Source organism: Miscanthus floridulus, chromosome 1 (genome assembly GCF_019320115.1).
Source record: "Miscanthus floridulus cultivar M001 chromosome 1, ASM1932011v1, whole genome shotgun sequence".
Taxonomy (NCBI): domain Eukaryota; kingdom Viridiplantae; phylum Streptophyta; class Magnoliopsida; order Poales; family Poaceae; genus Miscanthus; species Miscanthus floridulus.
In genome coordinates this window covers 24,382,223-24,405,736 of record NC_089580.1, presented here as the reverse complement: position 1 = coordinate 24,405,736, position 23,514 = coordinate 24,382,223, and the positions used below count along the sequence as shown (strand labels likewise).

Sequence of the window (23,514 nt, the reverse complement as noted above, 5' to 3'; positions counted from 1 at the left end):
TAGTGTTCTCCCTTGAGTGCTTAGTGTCTAATTGAAGATGAGTGCTCCTGGGAGGCATTAGATTAGACAGTTCTGCCATAGTCGAGCACTCCCGTGATGGAGCCAAGAGGTCTTGCAGTGGTACCGACCACTCCAAGACTGAGGCTGAGCACTCCTACAGTGGTGCTGAGCACTCCTATAGAGGAGTATTGACGAGCTGTCCAGAAGTAGGGCCAAGCACTGCAGCCAGGGTGCCGAGCACTCCAGGTGTTGTGCCGAGCACTTTGGTGGAACAGGGAACTCCATCAACGTCGATCGAGTTCGCCTCACCTCAAGGTGACATCACTGAATTCGTGGATGCCTTCCACGAAGATGACGAGGTGCGGTTCCGCAAGCTGGACAACATCGTCGGTGGCATAGGACCCTCAGGACTGGCTGGTCGATTGCTCAATGACGTAGAGCTACTGCTCGTCAGTGCAGAGGAACCACCCATGTTCACGCTGGCCGAGCTCGACGGAAACTAGCGACGGGCGATGCTGGAGGAGATGAAGACGATCGAGGAAAATGAGACATGGTAGCTCATCGATCCACCTCTAGGATGTTGTCCGATCAGCCTGAAGTGGGTGTACAAGGTCAAGTGGGACGAGCTCGACACCATTGTTAAGCACAGGGCGTGCCTCGTTGCCCGAGGCTTTGTTCAGCGCGAGGGCATAGACTTCGAGGGTCTTTGCGCTAGTAGCCCGCATGGAGTCGGTCCGTTTGCTACTAGCCTTAACAGCAGCAAAGGACTGGCACGTCCATCACTTAGACGTTAAACTGGCCTTCCTCAACGGCGAGCTGGCGGAGACGGTCTTCGTTAGGCAACCTTCAGGTTTCGCAGTCAAGGGAGAGGAGCACAGGGTGCTCTGACTGCGCAAGGCGCTCTACGGGCTGTGGCGGGCCCCACGAGCATGGAACGCCAAGCTTGATGTCACGCTGGGCGAGCTTGGGTTTCAGCAGTGCGCAACCATGCACGTGCTCTACACGCGGTGATGGGGGAAGGAGGAGCTCGTTGTCGGCGTGTATGTAGATGACTTGATCGTCACCGACGCGCGTACGGAGGACATCAACGGCTTCAAGCGCGAGATGGCGGCTCATTTTCGAATGAGCGATCTCGACGCACTCTCCTACTACCTCGGCATCAAGGTGAGACAGGGGAAGGAGGAACTCACGCTTGGTCAGAGCGCGTATGCCTGCAAGCTATTGGAGCGAAGCGACATGACTGAGTGTAAGCCATGTGTGACTCCGATGGAGGAGCGACTGAAGCTGACGAAGGCCAGCACCGCGGCGAAGGTGGATGCAACACTCTACCGGAGCATCGTCGGTGGTCTGCGCTACCTAGTTCATACGAGGCTAGACATTACGTTCGTCGTGGGTTACGTCAGTCGCTTCATGGAGGATCCTAGAGAGGATCACTGGGCTGTGGTGAAGCGGCCATTACGCTACGTCAAGGGGACAGTAGATCATAGGATCATCTTCCCAAAGACCGGCGGGGGTAAGCTACAACTCATTGTGTTCAGCGATGCAGACATGGTGGGGGACATCGACGGACGACAAAGCACCTCTGGCGTGCTCGTCTTCTTCGGGTCGGCTCTAATTTCATGGCTGTCGCTGAAACAGAAGGTGGTGGCGTTGTCTACGTGCGAGGCAGAGTACGTAGCGGCAGCCACAGCGGCATGCCAAGTTGTGTGGCTACGCCGGCTGCTGGGCGAGCTGACCGGTGTGGAAGCTCATCCCACCAGGACTGATGGTGGACAACCAGCCCGCCATCGTCCTCTGCGAAGAATCCGGTTCTGCACTGACCGGAGCAAACATATCGACGTGAAGTTCCACTTCCTCAGGGACTGTGTTGATGGAGGGCAAATCGTAATCGAGTTCAGTCGAAACTGGTCAACAACTCGTGGATGCCCTCACCAAGCCGATCGGAACGTCTTCGACTCACGGAGCTGAAGAAGATGATCGGCATGGATGGGGTATAAGGGATAGCAGTAGGTTTAGAGAAAGAATTGTTAGAATAAACTACTACTTACTTGTATGAACACACAGTAAGGGGAAGACGACGCCGAAAAGGCTCTCTGCTATGATACTGTAGCCGCTGCAGGTGCAGGTACCTGAACGGCCCACCTGCAGCACTAGTAGCCACATGTAGAGGACCGGCGCAGAGTCAGCTCTGCTTTGTTATCTAGTTACTGTTGCAGCATATGCTGTGTACTAGGACTAAATGGATATAGTTGTATAAATAGACTACCACGGCAACTCTCGGTCAACGCTGATGTCTTGTACTGTGTGTGTATGCTCTGTTCTCCCTCTTCTTTAACCTCTAGCCATAGTGTGTGGGGACAGACAACGCTTGTTCGTGGTCGGCTTAGCTAGTGGGTGTTCGACAACACTAAGAGATGGTCAACAAGACTGGAGAGTGATTTACTCACGCCCGTGATGTCGTAGGTAACAGATGCCACACCGTGGCCTCTGCTGAGCTCACGCGTTCGGACCCACGTTTCCTGCACCTGTTTCCTGAGATCTGGGCCCGTCAGAGGGTCCGTAAGAAGAAGAGAACGGTCTTGAGCAAGGACGTTGTAAGCTCACGCCCTACACTGGACACGTATCATGATGATACTGTCTACGTGACGTCCAAGTTGTTTAATTTTCGCGAGCTGAATGGTTGGCTGTTTGCTGTTGACACTAAAGCCAGGAAACTGGAAAAGCTTGTGCCCTTCTCTGAAGAAAGGGAGTCTTGGCAATACTAAACTGCAGCGTGCCTTCTCCAAGTACCTCAACAAGGAAGGTAATTTTAATATTTGTTCTCCTACTGCGCATTTATTTGTAGGAAAATCCATGTCCTGGTTAGTTAGGTTGCTTTTTGTAATGTAAGTATTTAATTTGATCTAAAAGTAGAACTTGGCTTATGCAGGAAGAAACGTATCTACACAGGACCTGGACAATCCAGATCACATACAGCCGACACAACAAGAAAGCAGCCAACAGCAGAGTCAACAATCCAATGAAGGGTTGTGCAATGTCAGCTCCCCTTCACAAGGTATGCTTGTTTCGATGCAGGAACAAGTGCAGCAAGCCCGGATGCAGCAAAGAAGACCACCGGCCAACCATTCAGCAAAGACGACACAAAAAGCACAACAACAGCCCATCCAACAGGGAAGACCTCCGGACTACAAGATCACCATTCCTGCGTTACTTCCAGGTCCTAGATGCTTAACAGATGCTTCAATAGCCACGGATCAAACTACAGCACCACACAGAGCCGCAGGCCTTGGGGTTCTAATCATCAATACACAAACCAACCAAACACAAACTATCACCATTCAAGGCAGCATCGATAACGTATCATCAGTGATTATGACAGAAGCTGCAGCAATGGCTCAGGCAGCGAGAATTGCCCGTGCTCTAGGTCTTCAGCAGGCAAATTATTTGACAGATAATCAACTCCTGGTGAATTTCTTCAACAGCAACAGTTTGTCCACGCCACCAGACCGGAGAATACAACCGCTCACCCAAGACTTCATACATTCTCTTGAAGCGAACCAAATCAAAGTGTACAAGATTGAAAAAGAAATAAATATAACAGCGCATTCTCTAGCTAAGCAGGCACATAGACTTCTGTCTCAGCCTCCATCACAGCCTGTGTTTTCTTGCACAAATCTTGCTCATGTACACCAGTGCCCGGTTAAGAATGCATTGGCCTCTGTAAATATGTCGCCTTTCAGGCTGCACACAGTTCGTTGTGCTTAATGAAATGTCGTTTGTTATCCAAACAAGAACTAGTAGAACTTTGTTGAGCGACTATTTAATTGAACCGAGTTGGGGAGCAGATAATGTTAATGGGTTTGCAATTTCACGCAAGTGTATGCATTGATTCATGGCAAGCATGCAACGCAATCAATGCCCAAAACAATGTGAAACAAAAATGAACCCGCTCATTAAGGTAACATGAGCTCACATGAGCATGAGAACACCTGCACACACACACGAGACACGACCACTTTTTTGATATTTCAGTTTGTAAATATGATATGATGCATTGATGTCAAACTAGGACCGACTGGTCGATCTGGTTGTCGACTAGTCGCCTGGTCGGTACCATGGCAAGTAGGGTTGCCTAGCCGATTCAATAACCTTAGATTTGCAACTTGGAGATTGTTCACATGACCCACCCATCAGCATGTGGTGAAGCTGTGAGAGACAAAATTGGCCTTGCTTGTGCTCGTAGCGCTTTTCATAAGTACGGGAACGTGAATCGAGATGTCTGTTTCTTATTGTTTCAAGGATTATAACAGTTGCTTATTCTTCTATCTTTTTTTATCTTATTATTATTCCAGATAATGACACCATCCGAAACGCTGAACTCAGGGAAGAGACTGCTAAACGCTGAACTCAGGGAAGAGACTGCTGAAAAGTTTGATTTTTTTCAACCAATCCGTATAAAAGAAAATGACCGCCCGAGCGTCAGGTCTAAGCCTATTATCTTTATAACGATGTAAATTGAACTGGGTTTAAGCATACTATCTGGAAATACCGAAAAAATGTCATTCAGCTATAGTTGCAAATATTTAATTTTAAAAGATAAAAGATATCCTAGATTGCTCTGAACTTCTACTTCTTTGTATGACCGTAGAAAAAACGTGGAAAAGAATTGTAGGTCGTACTTTCAAGTGGCCATTGGCCGTTCATCGGATTGATAACCGGTTACATAGATTGTTGCAGAGATGAAGTAGATTGGTATAATAGATGGTAGCTGAAAAGGCTTTTATGCATGTTGTTTGTTTTCCTGGATGTCTATTGAACTGTCATCGTCAATCTCAAATCCAGTGGTCCACCTCCTTGTATGGGTTCACAAGTTTGTGTGTGCGTCAACATTTGTGACTACAGCGTGCTTTGCAAAGATGAAAACTAAGTGATATTTCAGCGCGCGCTTTGAACCTACGTGATACATTTACCAAGTTTTATATGTATCACAGTAGCAGTATGCAGTATGCAGTTTCAAAGTTTATAGATGTATACGACACATCACGATAATTTCGAGACCTGGTCAGTTCACCGGGAGGATTCTGGTTCGAAGTTTTTCCCAGTTCAGGGCCTGTTTGGAATGGAGGATTTCCAAAGGAAAATCAAATGAACGAATTCCATAGGAAGGTTTTCTCAACTTGTTGTTTAGAACAAAGGAAACCTGCATTCCTTTCCAAAGAAAAGACTAACCGTGCTTCACAAAACGTAGGGAAAAAAAGCATCCAAGGAAACCTAAAGGAAAAATTCCTACAATGTTTTGTCAAGTTCTCAAGCATGGAACCTGCTTCTTGGGCACATGTAGCATTTTTGTTTTCCTGTGATCCAAACACCCCAAAGTTTCTATTCCTGTGTTTTCAAATCCTGTAGTTTTCTACTTTTTGCTCTATTCTATTCCTGTGTTTTTTTCCATTCCTTTGTTTTGTATTCCCGCGTTCCAAACAAGCCCTCAAAGTTTTTTCTAGACTGTTGCATATTAATTTTACTCCAAAGGAGGACCTATTAGCAGATCCGTCAAATACAACCGCAGCCATGTCTCGATCTAGTTCTTATGTACTGAAACTTTATTGTGACAGGAAAAAAAAAGGTGGACATCTGATACGCACGAAGTTTGCATCAACATGACAGGAACCCGCCATCCATTTGGATTTGAAAATCGCTCATTTGATGTCACTCGAGCTGAATCATATATCATGCGGTAGCACTGGGCACTGGCATGTGTGTTGTATCGACCCTCTGGATCGTCTCCGGTCCTTTCTTTGTTGAGATGCAACCGGCCGAGAGAGCAAGCTAGCTAACCGCTACTTACCCCTGCAAGTCTGCAACGGTAAGCACGCATCTGCCACCGACCACACAGGATCGAGCACGCATGTGGCGAGAGATTACGCGCGCCGCCGAGCTCTTGCTCGCACCCCGGCCGACCGCATCGGCGAAAAGGGATCTCCGGCTCGTGCTAGGACCGCCGGCCGTGCATGGCAGATCGACAGCAGCGAACGGCAGCGGAGATCCTCCCTCCGATCCCACCGTGTTGGTTAGGCGACAGGGGGTCGCAGTGGGTGGTGAGCGTGCTCCTCACCAGTCCTTCTCAGCCTCATCAGTCTCTTCTCAGTCTCTTCTCAGCTTCGTCATGGTTCCGGAGGTCACCGTCCGGCCACTGTTCATCGATCCATGTCGCGCTGCGTTTGCACGCGGCTATGTGGGCCGACTGACCGGGCCCTCGATGTGTCACGCTGATGTCGACGCTGTAACATGCCAACACAAGAGGGAGGGAAGATAGAAACAGCGTGCACTGTCTGCTAAGGTCTAGAGAGAGAAGCAGGGAGTATCCGATCCGACCACGATGTGTTTTGCCAAGAATGTACTGATGTGCAAGTGGGCGACATTAGAAACATCCAAGTATCAGAACCGTATCGCCGGACACTCGGACCGGGGATTTCACTGACTTTCCGCGATACGATGCATGCAGAGGCAGGGCATATCTGTTCGGTACACCGGTATGGAGCACATGCATGCACTGGTATCCCTACTAGCAGTCTGCACAGTTTTTTCTTACCCGATTGCCGATTCGCAGTCCGCCGAACCTCCAAACCGTAGGGCGTGGTCCGTGTGAACCAGTCGGAATGTATGGCAGTTGGATCCTATGCAGAGAGCACTACCGCTGCTGCTGGAGCTGGAGGCAACATCTGCAACTGCTCGTGCTCTGAACTCAGCAGTCATCACACACGACCGAATCGATCACTCACTTGTCTGCAGGAGCTGCCCGCTGCCCCGTGCTCGGACTAGTAGTCAGCATCTGGCCAGCCACGCGCGCGGGTACTCGACGCCACGCCATCAGACGTCAGCGCCGCCCACAAACCGTTGGATCGAGAGAGACGCACAGCACGGGCCATGGGCCATGGCCTGCCAGCCCGACTGGCCTGGGTATATGGATCACTGCAGGCCAGCAGGTGTGCCAGTGTTCGGTACCGTTGGTACCGTACTATGTGAGCTGCTGCAGCAGCCTGCAGCGATCCAGGTCTCGGGTCTGGCCAGCCGAGAGCAGACGATCGACGCGTCGAATTCTCTGGGCCCCGGCCCCCGGCTGCATGCAGCCAATGCCACCGGATCGGAACGTCGTCTCGTCGCCCTCTCGCTCCCTCTCTGTGGTCCACGGCAAACGCCTGCACTGGCCGGGAGTGGCAGTAGGCAGTAGCCCATGCCCGGCAGGTTATGGTCCATTTATGGACGCACGTGGGCGTGTCCCCTCGCGCCCGCCGGCCGGCCGGCCAGGCCGCGTGGGACTTCGGCTTCACGTGCCCTCGCGCGTCGGCGGTCGACCGCGCCCGCCCGTACGTCGTCGTCGGCTGCGACCGCTTTCTTCGGGCCACCACCCAGCCGTCGATCGAGGATTCGAGGTGGTGTGGCGTGTGGGCGCGCTCGCGCGCGCCGGCGGGGCCGAATCCCAGTTCCATGATCAGTTCGTCGTCTCCGCTCGCCCGCGCGCGCACGGCGCGGCGACTGGCGAAGCGCCCCGCCCGTATGTACGATGCGTCCGTGTGGACGCCGCGCGTCTGGCGCGACGCGGGGCTTGATGAGCCCCGCTTGCACTTTGCATTGCACGCTCGGGTGTTGCTGGGATGGCCGGATGGGTGCACGGTAGGGTCGCGCTCCGGGGGATTGTTCATGTGCCCGTGCTGGTTAGGAAAGGTGCACTTGCACGCAACACGGTCCGGACTCTCCGAAGTCGTCGCGCTCGCCATCGCCGGCGCGCGGTCCCCCTCTACAAAGTTCTGTTCCTGGCCATGCGCGTGCGCCCATGCCATGTGTGGTTTTCACGCATCCTGGTGGAATTCAGGCTCGCAGAATGGCAGATATAGCTGCAGTAGATGAAAGCAGGCCAGCAGTGTCCCTAATCTTGGTACTGCATCGGTTCCAAAAAAAAATTATAGGTTTCTAGAAAATAATATCAACATTTATATATCTCTAAATAGGTCTATTATAAATATGTTACGTGATTAATTTGATGATATTCATTACGCATCATAAATACTCTCTTTGTCCACAAAATAATACAATTATAGCACAATATCGAGTTAGCAAATCTTGAGTTTGTCTAACTTATAAATAAAAATATAAATATTTATAATATCAAATAAGTATTATTCGATTTGTTATGGGAGATATTTTCGTACTATGCTTATTTTGTGTCATAAACATTAATATTTTACGTATATAATTGGTTAAACTTTAGACACGTCAACCAAGAATGCATCTACAATTGCGTTCTTCCATGGACAGATGTAGTATTTGTCTTTTTATACATATTTAATTAAACCTAAGATTGATTGACTTATTGCAAAGCTGGAACTATATCTATTTTGTGATGGAGCGTACGTAACTAGTGGATGCTGCCAGGCATGCACAGGAACTACTCCCTCCGTTCCATTATAAGTTAAACTTTTTTGGAGAGTCAAACAATTTCAAGTTTGACCAAAATTATAAAAGAATTATAAAGATTCATGACATCAAATAGGTATACTATGAAAATATAATTAATGAAAATCTAATGATACTTATTTGGTATCATAAATATTATTATTTTATATAAATTTGGTCAAAGTTGAGATTCTTTGACTCTCAAAAAAAAAGTTAAAATAATTTATAATTTGGAATGGACGAAGTAACTTTTTCTCTTACCGCCACCCAGGAGAGAAAGAAAGTTAGCAAAAAATGATGCAATGGTTATATCTTGCATAAATCCTAAGCGTGGGACCCATGCTACATAAATGAATAAAACAAAAAAACAGTGCCCCTCCTTTTATTGGCCAGCTTTGGAGAGAACTGTAGCAAATAATGTCTTTATTATTCTTTTAGTGCCTTGTCTCTCTGGCACCTGAATTTGCTCCGGTTCTATAGTCTTTTTGTTTCTTATGTGTGCAATGGTTTTAGAAGGGTGTTCGGCTGGCTGGCTGGCCGGCTGGCCCACTCATGAACTACTGTTCACGTGAACAGTATTTTCAAATAGAATAGTACTTTTCTCTCATAACAATCGACCGAAATAGTATGTTGGCTTATTTTTCAGTCCTGCCGAACAGGCTTATAGCCTCTTTGAGGCATGGGCTGCATAAGTTTGTTGTTTGGATTGCAGGAAGAAGAGAGAAAGCAAGATGCTTTCCTTTGAGTTGGACCGGATGTTCTATTTCCTATAAAATGCACATTCCCATGCTTCCTTTCCAAAGGAACAGAAACTAGAGTTCCTCTAATCCAAACGCTATTACAAGAATCCTTTCCAAAGGAACCGAAGATTCCAATTCCTGTGAAAAAAAAACTATCTCTAATAGGCCCTAAGTAAATATATATAATAATGTGTGTTGCACGGTGAAGTCGAACATCACTACTACTAGAAACCATGCGCGGCTTCGCCGCGCTCCTGCCTGTGCTGGGCCAGTCGCCCAATCCGTGATGCGTGCAGAGACTATGTGGAGACCATCAGGGCGGGCGGCAGCTCATGCTCCTTCGCTGCTTGGATGATATATAAGAATATCCAATAATATTTTTTTATTTTGAATGAGAAAAATATTGTGATGTAAAATGGTAATAATTAAAATAACAAATAATTACCTATGACATTACGATGATAAGAATATGCAATTTGCAACTTTCGTAGCAAGTACAGATCTTACTTTGAGTGTGTAAACAAATAAACAATCCAATTCACAGTCCCTTATCCTTGTTAGAGCCCCCAGCCAGATATAATTGTCTTATGAGCCGTATTGTTTCAGCGAAGGAACAATGTTTTTCTCTCACAACAAATCAGCGAACAATACTTTCATGGCTTTTCAGCGAAGCGAACAGGGCCCTTTGATGTTGCTGGTGGATCAATCTGGACTTGAGGACATGAACTCTAAAGTTTTTGGCATATAGTAGCAACAAGTAACTAAATGTAAAAATATGTGCAAGTTGATAATGTTGGCAGCTGAATATTCACTTATGTAGTTCCAGCTTAGCTGGCACACTTTTAGCAATTACATGCTGATAAAAGTTATAAATAATTGAATTTGCACAGACATTGTACTAGCATCGTTTGATCTGTTAACCATGCTTTAGAAATAATCTTGGTGAACTTTAATAGGGGTCACTCCTGATAGATCTCTTATATAGCTAAATTTGTCTTTCTTCAACTCAATCATACCACCAGCAAGATATTGTAAAGCAAAGGATGATAAGAAAGGATTTATGTAAGTAGACATCAAACTTGAATATGTTCTACAACTAAATTTATAATTATTGATCAAGTTGGCTGAGTGTACGAAGATAGCGCCAGCTGCCATGGCACGACACGACAATCATTTTCACAGTGTGCATATCGGCATGGTACACAGATGTGCAAACGGTAGCTGCATTTCCTTGTAATAGAAATGCACATAGTACTCTGTACATTTCAAAAGGGTACAATGAAATGTCATGATGGTTAGGTCATTTAACTGATGAAAATAAAGATAATGGGAAGCATCAGTATAAAAAAAGTGAAAGTTAAACATGTTTGAGCAGGGCTGAGGGGGAAGTGGCACAAATAGAGCTCCATTTGAATCAAGATGTCACATGTTGGTAACTATATCCAAGCTGTACGTGAAAAAAATTAAACATCATAGGCATGGAACAAGGTATAGATATGGATCAGCTAACACTTGGTTACTCCAGCAGATTTATTAGTTAGTTGTACCTATGCTTGAATTCATTGCCCTTGATTTTGTATAAAGAGCAATACACCATACGACACACGCATTGACAGATAAATTTATAAATACAGTTGCCCAAATTGCAAAAAATACGATATTTGGCATTCAAGTTGTTGTATGCTTTACATACTAAATTTGCGTATAAAAATGATAATAATCTTGAATACTGTCTTTTTCTTGGCCCTATAATGAGTAACTAGTCATGTTAATTTTTTTGCCTAGATCCTACATATGTTTAGCAGCACTACAAAATATGAGTATACTAGTTTGTCAGTAATATGACACTAAACAAATGCTCATGCACAAATATCATTCTGTTGTTTTAATTTCTACATATTTTCTTTGATAGTTTAGCAAACATCTGAAGTTAATTAAAGCCTGAAACTAAACACGTCAAAAGGAAAATTGGACCGGGAGCTGAGTAGCTGGCACATGTGCTTGTCAAACTAGCAAAACATATGGATATGTAAGTGTAGAGCACAGATTAAAAAGAGAGAATTCAGAATGGGAAGAAATATGTGTTTGATACCTGAAGTTGCTTGGCATAGTGCAGTAGTTTCTTGGTGTTGTCAGTTGTCACCTTGTCACGCGATGCGCCCTTGATAGATGCACTCGGAGATGACCGGAGAGTGCCAGCCCCTCTACATCACACTGAAAAGCTAGTTCCTTGCATTAGCATGCCGCCGTGCGTACAACTGGTGAAAATAATATTCCAAGCGAAGAATGTCTGTTGCGGCATTTAGTCAAATACCTTTTGAGCATAGGAAGGGGACTCACTAATGATCCAAAATCAACGGTAAGAGCACGGCTCTTCTCGCTGCAGCAGCAGCCATGCGGAACTCTATCTCTCTCGCTCTATTTCCTCTCTCTAGAGGCGGCACGAAGGAAGCATGTGCGAGCCTCGGCGTGTGGAGGCAGAGGAGGTCCAGCGTCGCTGCCCCGGTATGCGACGGTGTACTGGTCTGGTCAAACAGCCGGACATACGGGCGCGGCGACGGTGAGGAACCGGCGGCGCGCGGCCCCGGGGACACGGAAGCACACGGCCCCGGTGGTTTGGGAGCATGCGCGGCCGGCGCACAGCCTAGGCGGGCACGCGAGCGTGTGGATCCACCAGTGCGAGAATCGTGGCCCCGGCACGTGAGGGTCGCGATTCAGCCATGGTACGCGCAGGCTCCGTGGGCGGGAAGCGTCGGCGCCGGTCCACGGCGCTTCGGCGAGGCCCCCCGCGTGCTGCCCCGGTTCGATCTCTTTCTCTCTTGTGGTCCAGGTCCCTGGCCATGGCGGGGCGGACCCGCTCCCTGGCGTGGCGGCGAGATGACCCTGGCCCCAGCGCGACTTCTCCCTGGTGTGGGCGTGGCCAGCTCTCCGGTGTGGGATGCGGCCAGCGGCGACGTGCACCTTGCGATGCGCAGGCAGAGGCGAGGGAGCGGGCAGAGAACTGCGGTACGCGAAGGCTCACGATGGATTGGTCGATGTCTAATCGGGTGCGAGACCCGAACCGACCCGTATTGGACGGACCAGATCGCTTGACTGCTGGATCCAATGGCTGTGAGGTTAACGGGCGATGTGGCCCTATCCATTAGCCCGCTTTGATGTAGGAATCATTTTTAGAGGTACGACTATTGCACTAGTGTTATTACGAGCACAACATGCCTTCTTTGTGACCAATTTACAAAAAGTCGAGCTCTTACCTCCCTAGCAACTTAGGGGGTACAATCTGAGCAATGGAGCTTTTTTAAGTTATCAAAGTGTTCTACTATAATGAGTGAAAAAAATCTCTCCTAATACACTAATTCTCTTATTCATATCCTCTATTGGTTTACAAAAGAGCGTGCCCTCGAAGGTGTTGTATCAAAAATAGGCTATTTGTCATAACCAGATAGAACGAATCACATCTTCCTAAGGAAGCATAGTAGGACAGAAATAGTTTGCTGTGTTCGAGGATAATATGCTTGCATTAGGTAGGAACATGTCTCGACGAACCACCTCTTACGGATCTATCTCTTGTATCTTGGATAAGACGGGGGCAGAGACATGAGTCAAAATCTGATTCTTTTTACTTTTGGGGAGGGGGCAGCAGTACAAATATTCTTAAAATGTTAGTCAAATTTAAAAGTTTCTAATGCATTTGTGGGGGCTTAGGGGATATTGCCCCCCCCCCCCCCCCCCCCCGCCTGCCCTCACCCCTGTCTCCACTACTAGACCAGGGACACAATCTTGTTAAGACTAAATTATTTGATGTCTTTTTAGGAATGATTACTTAGGGTGTAGTTTACATATTATGGCCTCGTGCACCTCCTATTATCGCAGGAAGCGGAGAACGGTGAAGGGGCAGAACAGAACTACCACTTCGCTCAGATCCTTGAAGAAGCAATTCTCGTCGACGATGTTTTGCAGCCTACCAAAACGACTGACGAAGAAAACAAGCCCCCAAGAAGCGATCCTCAGTCTAGCAACCAGCGGCCGGTGCCGGATGCCAGTGCCGACGCTGCCACTGTGCGAGTTTGATTTTCCTGAGTCTCCCGTCTTTGCAAGGAAAGCCCAAGCTGATGCGAATTAATCGAGCGGAGCAGTGGCCCCTTGTTCTCATGCAGATGCAGAGAAGGGCAAACTAGTCCAGATTAGAGAAAAAAACAAAACAAATTCCTTTAGGCACCTTTGGTTCTAAGGCTAAAACGACTTTCTTTAGGAACATGGAGTGAGTACTCTTTTGTTGGAACTATAGTAGCTCAACACTCCTTTGGGATATAGGGGCATATGTCCCCATTCCTAGATTTTGAGTAGACTTAATGAAATCACATATGGATGGATTATGTGCCATTTTTAATAGTGAAACAAAAGTGTCTATCACAACTCCATGACTAAATATAAATTTAACATAAATTCCATTATTGAATTGCTCTAATCGTTCTACAAGCAATTGATTGTGCATGCACTTCAAAGATTTTTGAACAAAACATTGTTGTTTAATAAATAGTAATACACTTGGAAACAAAAAAGAAAGTCAACCCTATTAGCGCTAGGTGGTCTAAAGGTACAAATGAACTAGGTCTGGGTTAAAATTTTAATGGTAAAAGTGCACTTATTACGGGACGACGAAGAAAGTAGGGGAAGAAGACGATACAAAACCTATTTGAAACGTCCACTCACCGCATCCAAATTAGGGACGAAAATCCTACCCACAACTATATATATGATACACACGAGTGTGGTATACCCGTTGGTGCAGGTACATTTATAAGATACTACCCCTGGTATCGTTTCACCCGTTAGTTAGTGGTCCATCTATTCTAGTGATATCTAGCTCGTGGCTGCAAGTATCCACGGGTACATACTACCTGAAAAATATTATCCGCAGTCACATGTTTTGGTATGAAATGTCGTCTATTAGACAATTCATCGCAGGTGGTTAATTATTTTCCTCCACACACATACCTTACTCGATTCAGTGACATCTATAACTCAAACACACAAACCTATGTTTTAGAGCAAACTGATCTAAGCTACAAAAGACCACTGACCTACAGAACATCTCCGACAAACACACAAAATAAATATCATTATGGGGCATCTCTAATTAAACATAACATGACTATTATTAGCGTGTCTCTTCATTCAAAACTACAAAGTCTACGCCGTTTGCTCCATGCCCATGGACCTGTTTTCCTTAAAAAGTTGGTCAGTTGATTGTATTTTTTTGCGTGCAAAAGATCCGGCATCACTGTAACTGGATCACCACCGAAGTGCTGGTTCGCCATCGCCACTACCGCAATGATGGTGGAAAGCCACACAAACCTAGGTTTTAGAGCAAATTGATCTAAGCTACAAAAGACCACACTGCCCTACAGAACATCTCCGACAAACACACAAAATGAATCTCACTATGGGGCATCTCTAGTTAAACATACCAATATAACATGACTATTAGCCTCTCTCTTCATTCAAAACTACAAAGTCTACGCCGTTTACTCCATGCCCATGGATCTATTTTCCTTAAAAAGTTGGTCAGTTGATTGGATTTTGTTGCGTGCAGAAGATCCGGGATCACTGTAGCCGGATCACCACCGAAGTGCCGGTTTGCCACTACGTACCGCAATGATGGTGGAAAGCCACACCCCCCCTCGGCGGCAGCTGGTGGGCGTCGACGGCGACAAGAGGTCCCGTGGCACGGCACGGCCGGCGGTTTTGGCGCTTGCCCGTTGGCCGGCTCGAGTGCCCGCACCTACGCGCGCGTCACGTCGATCGGTGGTTTGCCGTACGCCCCGGTCTCGGGATCCTTCACGGAGTCACGCGCGCCCGAGATCGCGCAGGCATGCGCACCGGCACCGGAATGTGCCATGATATATGGAGTCGCTAGGCGAGGTGCGCGCCGAGCGAGTGCGGACGCGTGCTTTTGGGGTACGCTAGCTATTGGCAGGCAGGCAGGCAGGCAGGGCAGGGCGAGTCGGCCATGCTTGCTCCATTCCACTTCCACGTCTCGCTCCACTCGCTCCATGGTCCACGCGCCATGTTTCTCTGTGGATCGCATCGCGTCGATCAGTTGAGTGCTCCATCTCCTGACTATGTATGTAGTAGCTAGTGGTGTTTCTCGTACCTTCCCATTTCCAAACGGACGGGGATCATGTTTCGGCTTAGTAATGGAGTATTTACGAACTCGATGTTGAATCCAGAATTTTTGGTCGGGTTACGTCTAAAAAAAACCCGAGACTGCTCTTTCTTTGTTTCTGCAATTTGCAAGGAGGATTATATCCGTTGTTCGAAACTAGCACCGGCAGGTAGCTGGTAAAATAATATTCTCTGCGATCTCGACGTGTGTAATAACCAAGACAAGTCTGGTGACCGGCGACTTGGCGAGAGTGAACCGTTGGCGGCTTGGCGCGCAGATGCCTTGTTTTCAGTTGACCTGTCGATCCGAACCACAAACAAATTATACTGCTACTGTACCATCATTAATTAATTACCTCTACTGGCGACGACAGCGAACTTTTCTATATCCAAGTCAATAAGCAAGAGAGAGAAAGACAGATAAGAAAACTGAAGTGGTCATGGTACACACACTGGAGTGTAGGCACGTACGTACAGTATAGTAAATTCCTTCGCGGAAGAAGAAATCCAACAGGACGGTACAAGGCGCGTACGACGTCCACGGATATGATGGAGCAGTGGAATTTTTGCATTTTGGTCTCTTTTTAAAATATTTTTTACAAAAAGATCTCAGCCAAAACTTTTGCTACAAATAGACCATTTTTAAGCGTCTTAGGAAATCACGCCGAGGTATGAAGGTCGGCGTCGACTGACACGACGCCGAGTCCTTGCCACGTCACCGACGAATCCGGGGCTGGCGCATGGGGCCCAGTACGTCGGCGTCGTGTCGGCCAACGCCACAGGCCTAACTTCGGCGCGGTGGGGAGTCACGCCGAGCTCTTGGCATCATCCGGCGCGCGGCCCAGGCGGCCCAACAACGCTTTGTGGGCCAAGAGGTCGGCGTGCGATCAGCTGACGCCGAGACGCTAACCTCGGCGCGTCCCGACTCAACGCCGAGGTTCGGTCAGTTGAGGCCGCGCCGCGGCCCCCTTCTTCCTCCTCCCTCCATTCAGAACCAACAGGTGGCCATTTCCCACTCCCTCTCTCTTCCCACGAACCCTAAATCCTAAATCCAGCTCTTGGGAGGCCAGATCGAGGGTTTTGACGTTTTGCCAAGGTACTCCTCTTTCCTCTCTTTCATTTCATCCATTTAGATTCGGTTGTTTGTGTTTTTTTTTTAACTTGGCATTATAGGTTTGATTCATGTTCATGTCATTCGTGCAATGTATGGTGGTTAAAATGATTGAATGACCCAAATGTATGGTTGTTGTTGTTGTTGTTGTTATATATGTTCTGGTTTATAATCATTGAGTTAAATTTTGTGTTTGTTGGGATTCAAATTTGCTTAGGGTTTGTAATGAAAAGCTTATTTGGGAGGTATGGTGATTTAGTGTTAGTAGCTTTACATTCGTTGCAAGGTACTTTGGATTGATTTTTTTCTACGTAATGTTAGGATGCCAAGGCGTGGTAAAGCTCGTATTCCAAGGTAATCCCAATGTTTATTCATTATTTATGCAACAAATAGAAAACCCTAGGTTTAGGTTTGGTTCTCCGTTAATATGACTAAATTCTTTCAATTGTAGCTATGGTCGCCAGAGGGCAAATCCGTACGACCTAAAGCCTCTCCTTGAAGGTGTTCCTTGACCCATGTGCTTTTGTGGTGATCCTTGTAAGGTAGACATCTCTGAAGATGAGGAAACATATATACAGAGGTACTGGATGTGTCCCAATTATGCATGGGAACCTACAAAGCAACAGCGCCGTGTATCGATTGTGAGAAATTTTTATTGTGTGTTAATTAATTTTATTGTGATATTAAGTATTGCTTATTTATTTGTTTTGTAACAAATTGTTTTTCTTGCAGACCGTTCCATCACTGTGTGACTTTGAGCAGCGGATTGACACTGAGATCAAGGAGTCGGACAAGTAGCATCTAGAAGGCCTAAAGAAGTGGGATGCGGAGGTTAAGGAGAGGTTTGAGCAGAGACGCAGACAGGAGGCTATAGAAAAGGATCATAAGGAAGAGGAGGAAAGGAGGTGTGTTGCTGCGTATAGGGCAGAGAGGGAGAAGAAGCTTGAGCGTGTGCGCCGAGCGAAGGCAGTGATGGAGGAGAATCCCGATGCCCAGAGGAAGGGAAAGTGGCATCGTTGCACTCAGTAGATATTTGGTTTATTCATGAGCGATGTCGTGTAGCCCTGGACTTTTTTTACTATGTTGTAATGTACTCTGCTTTTGTTTCAGATGAACTTATTCCCTGAAGTTTTTTTTATTATATTGTAATGCACTATACTTTTATTTCAGATGGTCTTATGCCCTGTACTTCGTTAACTATCCTAGGACTATAGTGCTACTGTTTGTATCACTGAAAAGGCTACTTGTGCTATTGCAGTCACTGAAAGGGATACAAGTACTGTTGCAGTCAATGAAAAGTCTATTTAAAAACTCACTGAAAAGCCTAGATTCGTTTACTGTTGTATCCGTATACGCAATGAATTAATATTAGAGTGGTGTACTGTATTTAGATAAAGTGACAAAACATAGATGTAACCTTTTTAGATGAAATGACCAGTCATGGTTGTAGGCTTTTCAGATGAAGCATCTAGCCTTTGCAGATTCAATAAATGAGTACGCACACAAGTTTTTTGTCAAGTAGCATTCATGGTGAACCTGCCTTCATCTCTATATATAGTGCTCCATGTCTTGCTCCACATCCACACAACTTATTTTCTGGTTTAGTTTTAGCAAATGTCGAGTGGAGGTTCCTCGAGTGGAAAGGGTTTCGACGGAGGGAGAGGAAAGGGGGTGAGGAAGGCACCTCCGATTGTGTGGGAGGGTTCTCTGGGTCCTGATTCTTTTGAAGAACCAATAGAGGAATTTCCTTTGGAGAGGAAGAGTGACTTCACCCGTGAGAGACCTCTTAGATCATATGACAAGCGCATTGAAGATTGGCCAAAATGCCGCCACGGTTTGGATTGCGTTGTGCAGATGTACAACGACTGTGACGGTGGAGGCCGTCGTTTCTCCTTGAATGAATTGATAACCCTAAAAGATCGGTTGTGTACAATGGAGTACTCTTGCAACCATGTTTTCAACTCATCCATGGTAGCAAACAATATGCCCTTTCGTATGATGAGGCAACCGCTAACATCAGGCATTGTTGTATCACTTGGCCCACCATCAGCTACTGCCCTGTGACCATGGCTAAGGTCCTCGAAATCACCAACTAGTGGATCTCTACAAGGCAAGACCCTAGACAATATCTCTATTTCTCTAAAATTGAGACGACCAACAGGGTGATCGTCATCAGAGTCTTCAGCTATCTCCTCTACGAAGGATTCATCATCTCCAGCTATCTTCATGTCAAAATGGTTCGTAGCCCTAGCATCACCAAAGTCTTCTTCACCACTAAGATCATCTTCGTCGCTAAGCTCATCCTCAATAGAAAAGTCTACGCTAGCATCGTCCAAACCTTCTTCTGCATCACCAATTGCATAATCATCATCCTCTTCATCACTATCATGATTGCCCTCACCATCGGCAACCGCATTCTCCTCCTCATCTCCACCGTAGCCTAGTTATGTGACAAGTATTTTTTCTTTAGACAAAGGACCATAACATATGTGAGCGGGGGAAGATGAGCATGCTTCGAAGTTATCATTTCCTAAGCCGGACTCCTTACTTACTATTAAATTCAAAGATCGCACTTCTGAGGCCAATACAACTGCCTTGTAACCATTCCATTCAGACTCGCTTGTAATTTTGAGTAACCGTTTGATCCGAGGACCCTTCGACGACCCAACATCTATGACACCTTTAAACTGAACATGCACGTCTCCTTCATTCCAGCCTAACTTAACCTTCACTCGCTCCACTAACTGGGTCAAAGATGGTGTTTCAGAAAAAAATCAACAACTCCTCACATATGTCCAGAAATTCCAAACTATCATCTCTTGTCCTAACAATACGGCCTCCATGATGCAACTTCACTAATTTATCCATCTACAGCCATCACACAACAAGTAGTGTCACATATCAATATATCATGCGAGTTTCAATTCAATAAGTAGAAACTAAAATATATCATTTCATCTTTTTTAACCCCAACAACATAATCATTTTTAGTCATAAAAAATTAAAATCTAATGACCAACAAATAACTAAAATACATACTAACCCTAATGACCAACAAATAACTAACCCTAATGACACCTACAATAAACAAAGAACCCTAATGACCAAAATAACTAGAAACCAAACTAACCTAACATGTTCAGCACATAAAACAGTTAAACAACAATGCACCCAATCAACCTAAGCCATACATTTTGCAAATGCAAATACACATATACCAAAACACCATACACCCATGATTCCACATGATCAGAGACAATGCAAGCACATCTACGCGGATAGATTGGAGAAGAGGAGGGATCATTACCTCGAGGAAGCTTCGGGAGACGAGATCTGGGCACCTAGGGTCGCATTTGGGGGCTAGGGTTTCGTGGGGGCCGTGGGGGGGAGAAGAGGTAAGAGCCGGCGCTTTTCGAATGGAGGGAGGAAGAAGAAGAAGGGGGCCGCGGCGCGGCTTCAAGAGTCCAGACCTCGGCGTTGAGTCGGGCCGCGCCGAGTCTGGTGGCTCGGCGTTAAGTGACCCCGTGCCGAGCTATTGGGCCACGAAGCGTTGTTGGGCCGCCTGGGCCGCGCGCCGGATGGTGCCAATATCTCGGCGTGTAGTCCCACCGTGCCGAGGTTGGGCCTGTGGCGTTGGCTGACACAACGCCGACGTGTCGGACCCCATGCGCCACCGTGTCGCCGTCGACCGGGGTCGTCCGTGACGTGGTAAGACCTCGGCGTCGTGTCAGTCGACGCCGACCCTCATACCTTGGCGTCATGTTCTAAGACGCCTAAAAAATAGTCTATTTTCAGCAAACGTTTTGGCATAGATCTTTTTGTAAAAAATATTTTCAAAAGGGACCAAAATGCAAAAAATTTCGCTGATGGAGCATGGGTTCCCTCCTGCTCCGATCTGCCAGCCCGCCGCGACACCGGGACGTGGCCCCTGACGCCGGGGCGCTCGGACAGAGCGCACCTGCGCGCCCCGGCCGCCAGCCGGGTCAGCAGCTAGCCGTGGTGTAAAAAACCCCGTCCGGGAGTCCCCGTTTGTAAATCTGAAACGGCGACACGTTCCCCAGCGCGTGCCGGCCGGCTACTGCCGTGCCAGGACAGCTTCTGCCAGAGAAGTAAAAACTTGCTGGCGCTCTCCCGGCCGGGCTAGCTGCAGCAACCAGCTGGCCATGCCAGTAGTAGGGTTTCCTGTTTCCTCCGTCCCTTGACATTTCTTGGATCGTGCTGCAACTGATCGACCAGTGTGCACAATGTGTAGCCGGCCGCTACCTAGCTTGGTAGGGTAGGAAGAATCGGGCACATGCGATGGACGGGCTGATAGGAGCAGAGCATATTTCTAGACCACGTATAGTATTAGGCCCCGTTTAGTTCCAACCCAAAAACCAAAAATTTTCAAGATTCCCTGTCACATCGAATCTTGCGGCACATGCATGGAGTATTAAATGTAGACGAAAAAAAAAACCAATTGCACAGTTCATCGAGAAATTGCGAGACGAATCTTTTAAGCCTAAATAGTCCATAATTGGACAATTTTTGCCAAATAACAACGAAAGTGCTACAGTAGCCAAAAGCCAAAAATTTTCGGAACTAAACACGCCCTTATTAGATGCGTGGATTGCCTAGGGGCTAGGGCTAGAGGAGCTCGCGCGCTCGAGAGTCATGCAAGTGATAGGATATGCATGCATGTGTCTCTAATCCCAACCACACCGTCGCTCGCAAGTCACAATGAAGAGGAAGATGATGAGATGCCAATCATGGCCATGATTATTTGGCCTCAGGCCTCGTTTAGTTACCCGCGGATTCGGCGCCCCCAAAATTACTGTAGATGCAGTATATACGGTAGTATTTCGTTTGTATTTGGTAATAATTGTCCAATCGTTGACTAATTAGGCTCAAAACGTTCGTCTCGCAAAGTACAACCAAACTGTGCAATTAGTTTTTTATTTCGTCAACATTTAGTACTCCATGCATGTACCGTAAATTTGATGTGACGGAGAATCTTTTTTTGCATAGCACCAAAGTTTAGATTTTGGTGGTAACTAAACATGGCCTGAGTGAGGTTGTGCTCCGGGTTCTATAGGAGTGTCCCCTGTACCAAACAGACTCACCATCTCAACGGTTTGCTTACGTGGTCTCGGTCCTGCGAGATTGGGAGAGTAGTACATGTACACTGTCTGTTGTCACAGAGAACAGACGATAGCAGTCTAGCACATAGCAGTATACCACTGATGGTTAGCTGCTTTCCTGTGGGTATGTTACTAGCTTGTACTACCTCAGTCACCAGGTCATCGCCTGCAACTTAATCAAATGATTAGTACTCCGATCAAAGTAAGTCAAACAGTACACAAGGTTAATTAAAAACATAAAACGGCGTAGTACTCGAGCTGACTGCGGCAGCGAGGACAGCAAGCGAGACGACGACGGCGGGCTCCAAGGCCGCGGAGACGAGAACGGCACGCGAGCTGACTGTGGCAGGTTCAGTTCGACGGAGGCTGCGGCGGCAAGGAGACGAGGACGACAACATTTAATATTCTCAGAAACTGACGAAGAGCAATTAAGGTCGAGCAGTTTAACCAGGGGTATTATGGTCGTTTCTCTGATTCACTAATCTGTCGGTAGGAATTGATTCGATGGAACGAGGGAGTAGTATATATATAAATTCCATTCACCGATGACTACTAGTGTCAAATTGTCACTGATACTATAATAAGAGCATGGTTAATAACCCAGTCAGCAGCGGGCTGCTGCAATGTCAGCTATAGGCATCTTAAGAAACACTCGTATGATAGGCTGATTGATAAGCTGGCGTTTAGCATGTTTTTTTTAAAGAATTAGCTATTTGATACTACCTTATATATAGGTGCACATCATCTGCTGTGGCTATATCTTTGTGGCCATTTCATCAAACATGAGAACAGCATAACGAAATACTGTGTCTCTCTCTATTCTGATTTTTTTAATCGCGATGAACCGATGCAAGAATATGAGTCGACTTCTTCTCTCTCATTCTTTGAGTCGATTAGTGCAGTGGTATGAATCGATTCATGGTGGGACTCATGAGTCGCTTTTGGCTTGCTACTGGAGAAGCCCTAATCTTGTGGTTGTTTGCCCATTCATCAGGCATCAGGTATGGAGCTGACAGGAAGCATCCAAAGAAAATAGGAAAGAAAGAAGAGCAGCTAGAACCTGGAGCAGCCGGTGGGCGGCAGCCGAGCGAGCCTCGGCAGCCCGTCATCCACTCATCCTGCTCCCCGGCTTCATGTACTCTTGCCGCCGTAGAAGAACGACGAGTCGCGTACCCGTCCTACTGTCAGTGCTAGTCTGCTTCCTTGCTGCCGCAAGAGCGCCGCCGGCGGTAGTGCGCGCGGTCGAGCGAGACTAGGGGGTTCGCACGGGATCGTTCGGTGGGGAACGAAGCGCCTTCTTTTCGCCCGCAGCTGGCTGGATGCGGGCTGTGTCGTCAGATTCAGCCCGGCGAAGAGTAGAGCGCCGGCCCGTTTTCTCTCTCCTTTTCTCTCTCTGCCAGATCATGCCTTTTTGCCGGCTGACTCAGCCTTATAATTATAATACTTGCTCTAAGGTGATGACACAGGATCCCTGAAAGACAAGGTTGGAGAAAACTATGCACATCGGGATCTGTTTATATGTATGCTATACATGCGGCAGCAGCACTAGGCTCTAGACCCGTGCAAGCATACTAGCTGCATAGCATAGCCCTAGCATACGCATGGATGCGCGCGGGCACGGAAACGGAAGCCGGGGAGGGGTTCAGGGGTGGTGGGGCGCACCGGCCCGGGGCACATGGCCCTGGCCCTGGGTCTCTCCACGCGCCGGCGCCGGCGACACCGCCTACATGCCGGCACCCCCCTTCGACTTCCCTTCCACTCTTCCACTATACCCCACCCGGCACCGAACGTACCGTGCGTTTTTGTACGAGCCAATGGCCCGACCGTCGCTGCCAATAATCTATACTCGTGTGAGCGCCCATCCAGAGGGCATCCACCGGCGGTGTCTTTGGTCGCTTTACTGTGCGTGATCATGGCCGCTATT

At 47.3% G+C, this 23,514-nt stretch overlaps 1 protein-coding gene across 1 annotated transcript; it reads left to right on the top strand.

The window, feature by feature from the left end:
• Window positions 1-1,104: 1,104 nt before the first annotated feature.
• On the top strand, window positions 1,105-4,405 carry LOC136453338 (uncharacterized mitochondrial protein AtMg00810-like). Its single transcript, XM_066453911.1, has 4 exons — window positions 1,105-1,884; window positions 2,707-2,803; window positions 2,930-3,055; window positions 4,353-4,405. Exons 1-4 carry the CDS (start codon window positions 1,105-1,107, stop codon window positions 4,403-4,405), a joined length of 1,056 nt encoding a protein of 351 aa, XP_066310008.1.
• Window positions 4,406-23,514: the final 19,109 nt, after the last annotated feature.

Excerpts from the sequence above, each read along its gene's own strand:
- LOC136453338 (XM_066453911.1), top strand. The coding sequence starts at position 1,105 with ATGGCGGCTCATTTTCGAATGAGCGATCTCGACGCACTCTCCTACTAC. Across the intron at positions 1,885-2,706 it reads GTGTTGATGGAGGGCAAATC|CCAGGAAACTGGAAAAGCTT; the intron begins GTAATCGAGTTC and ends TTGACACTAAAG. Across the intron at positions 2,804-2,929 it reads CAAGTACCTCAACAAGGAAG|GAAGAAACGTATCTACACAG; the intron begins GTAATTTTAATA and ends TGGCTTATGCAG.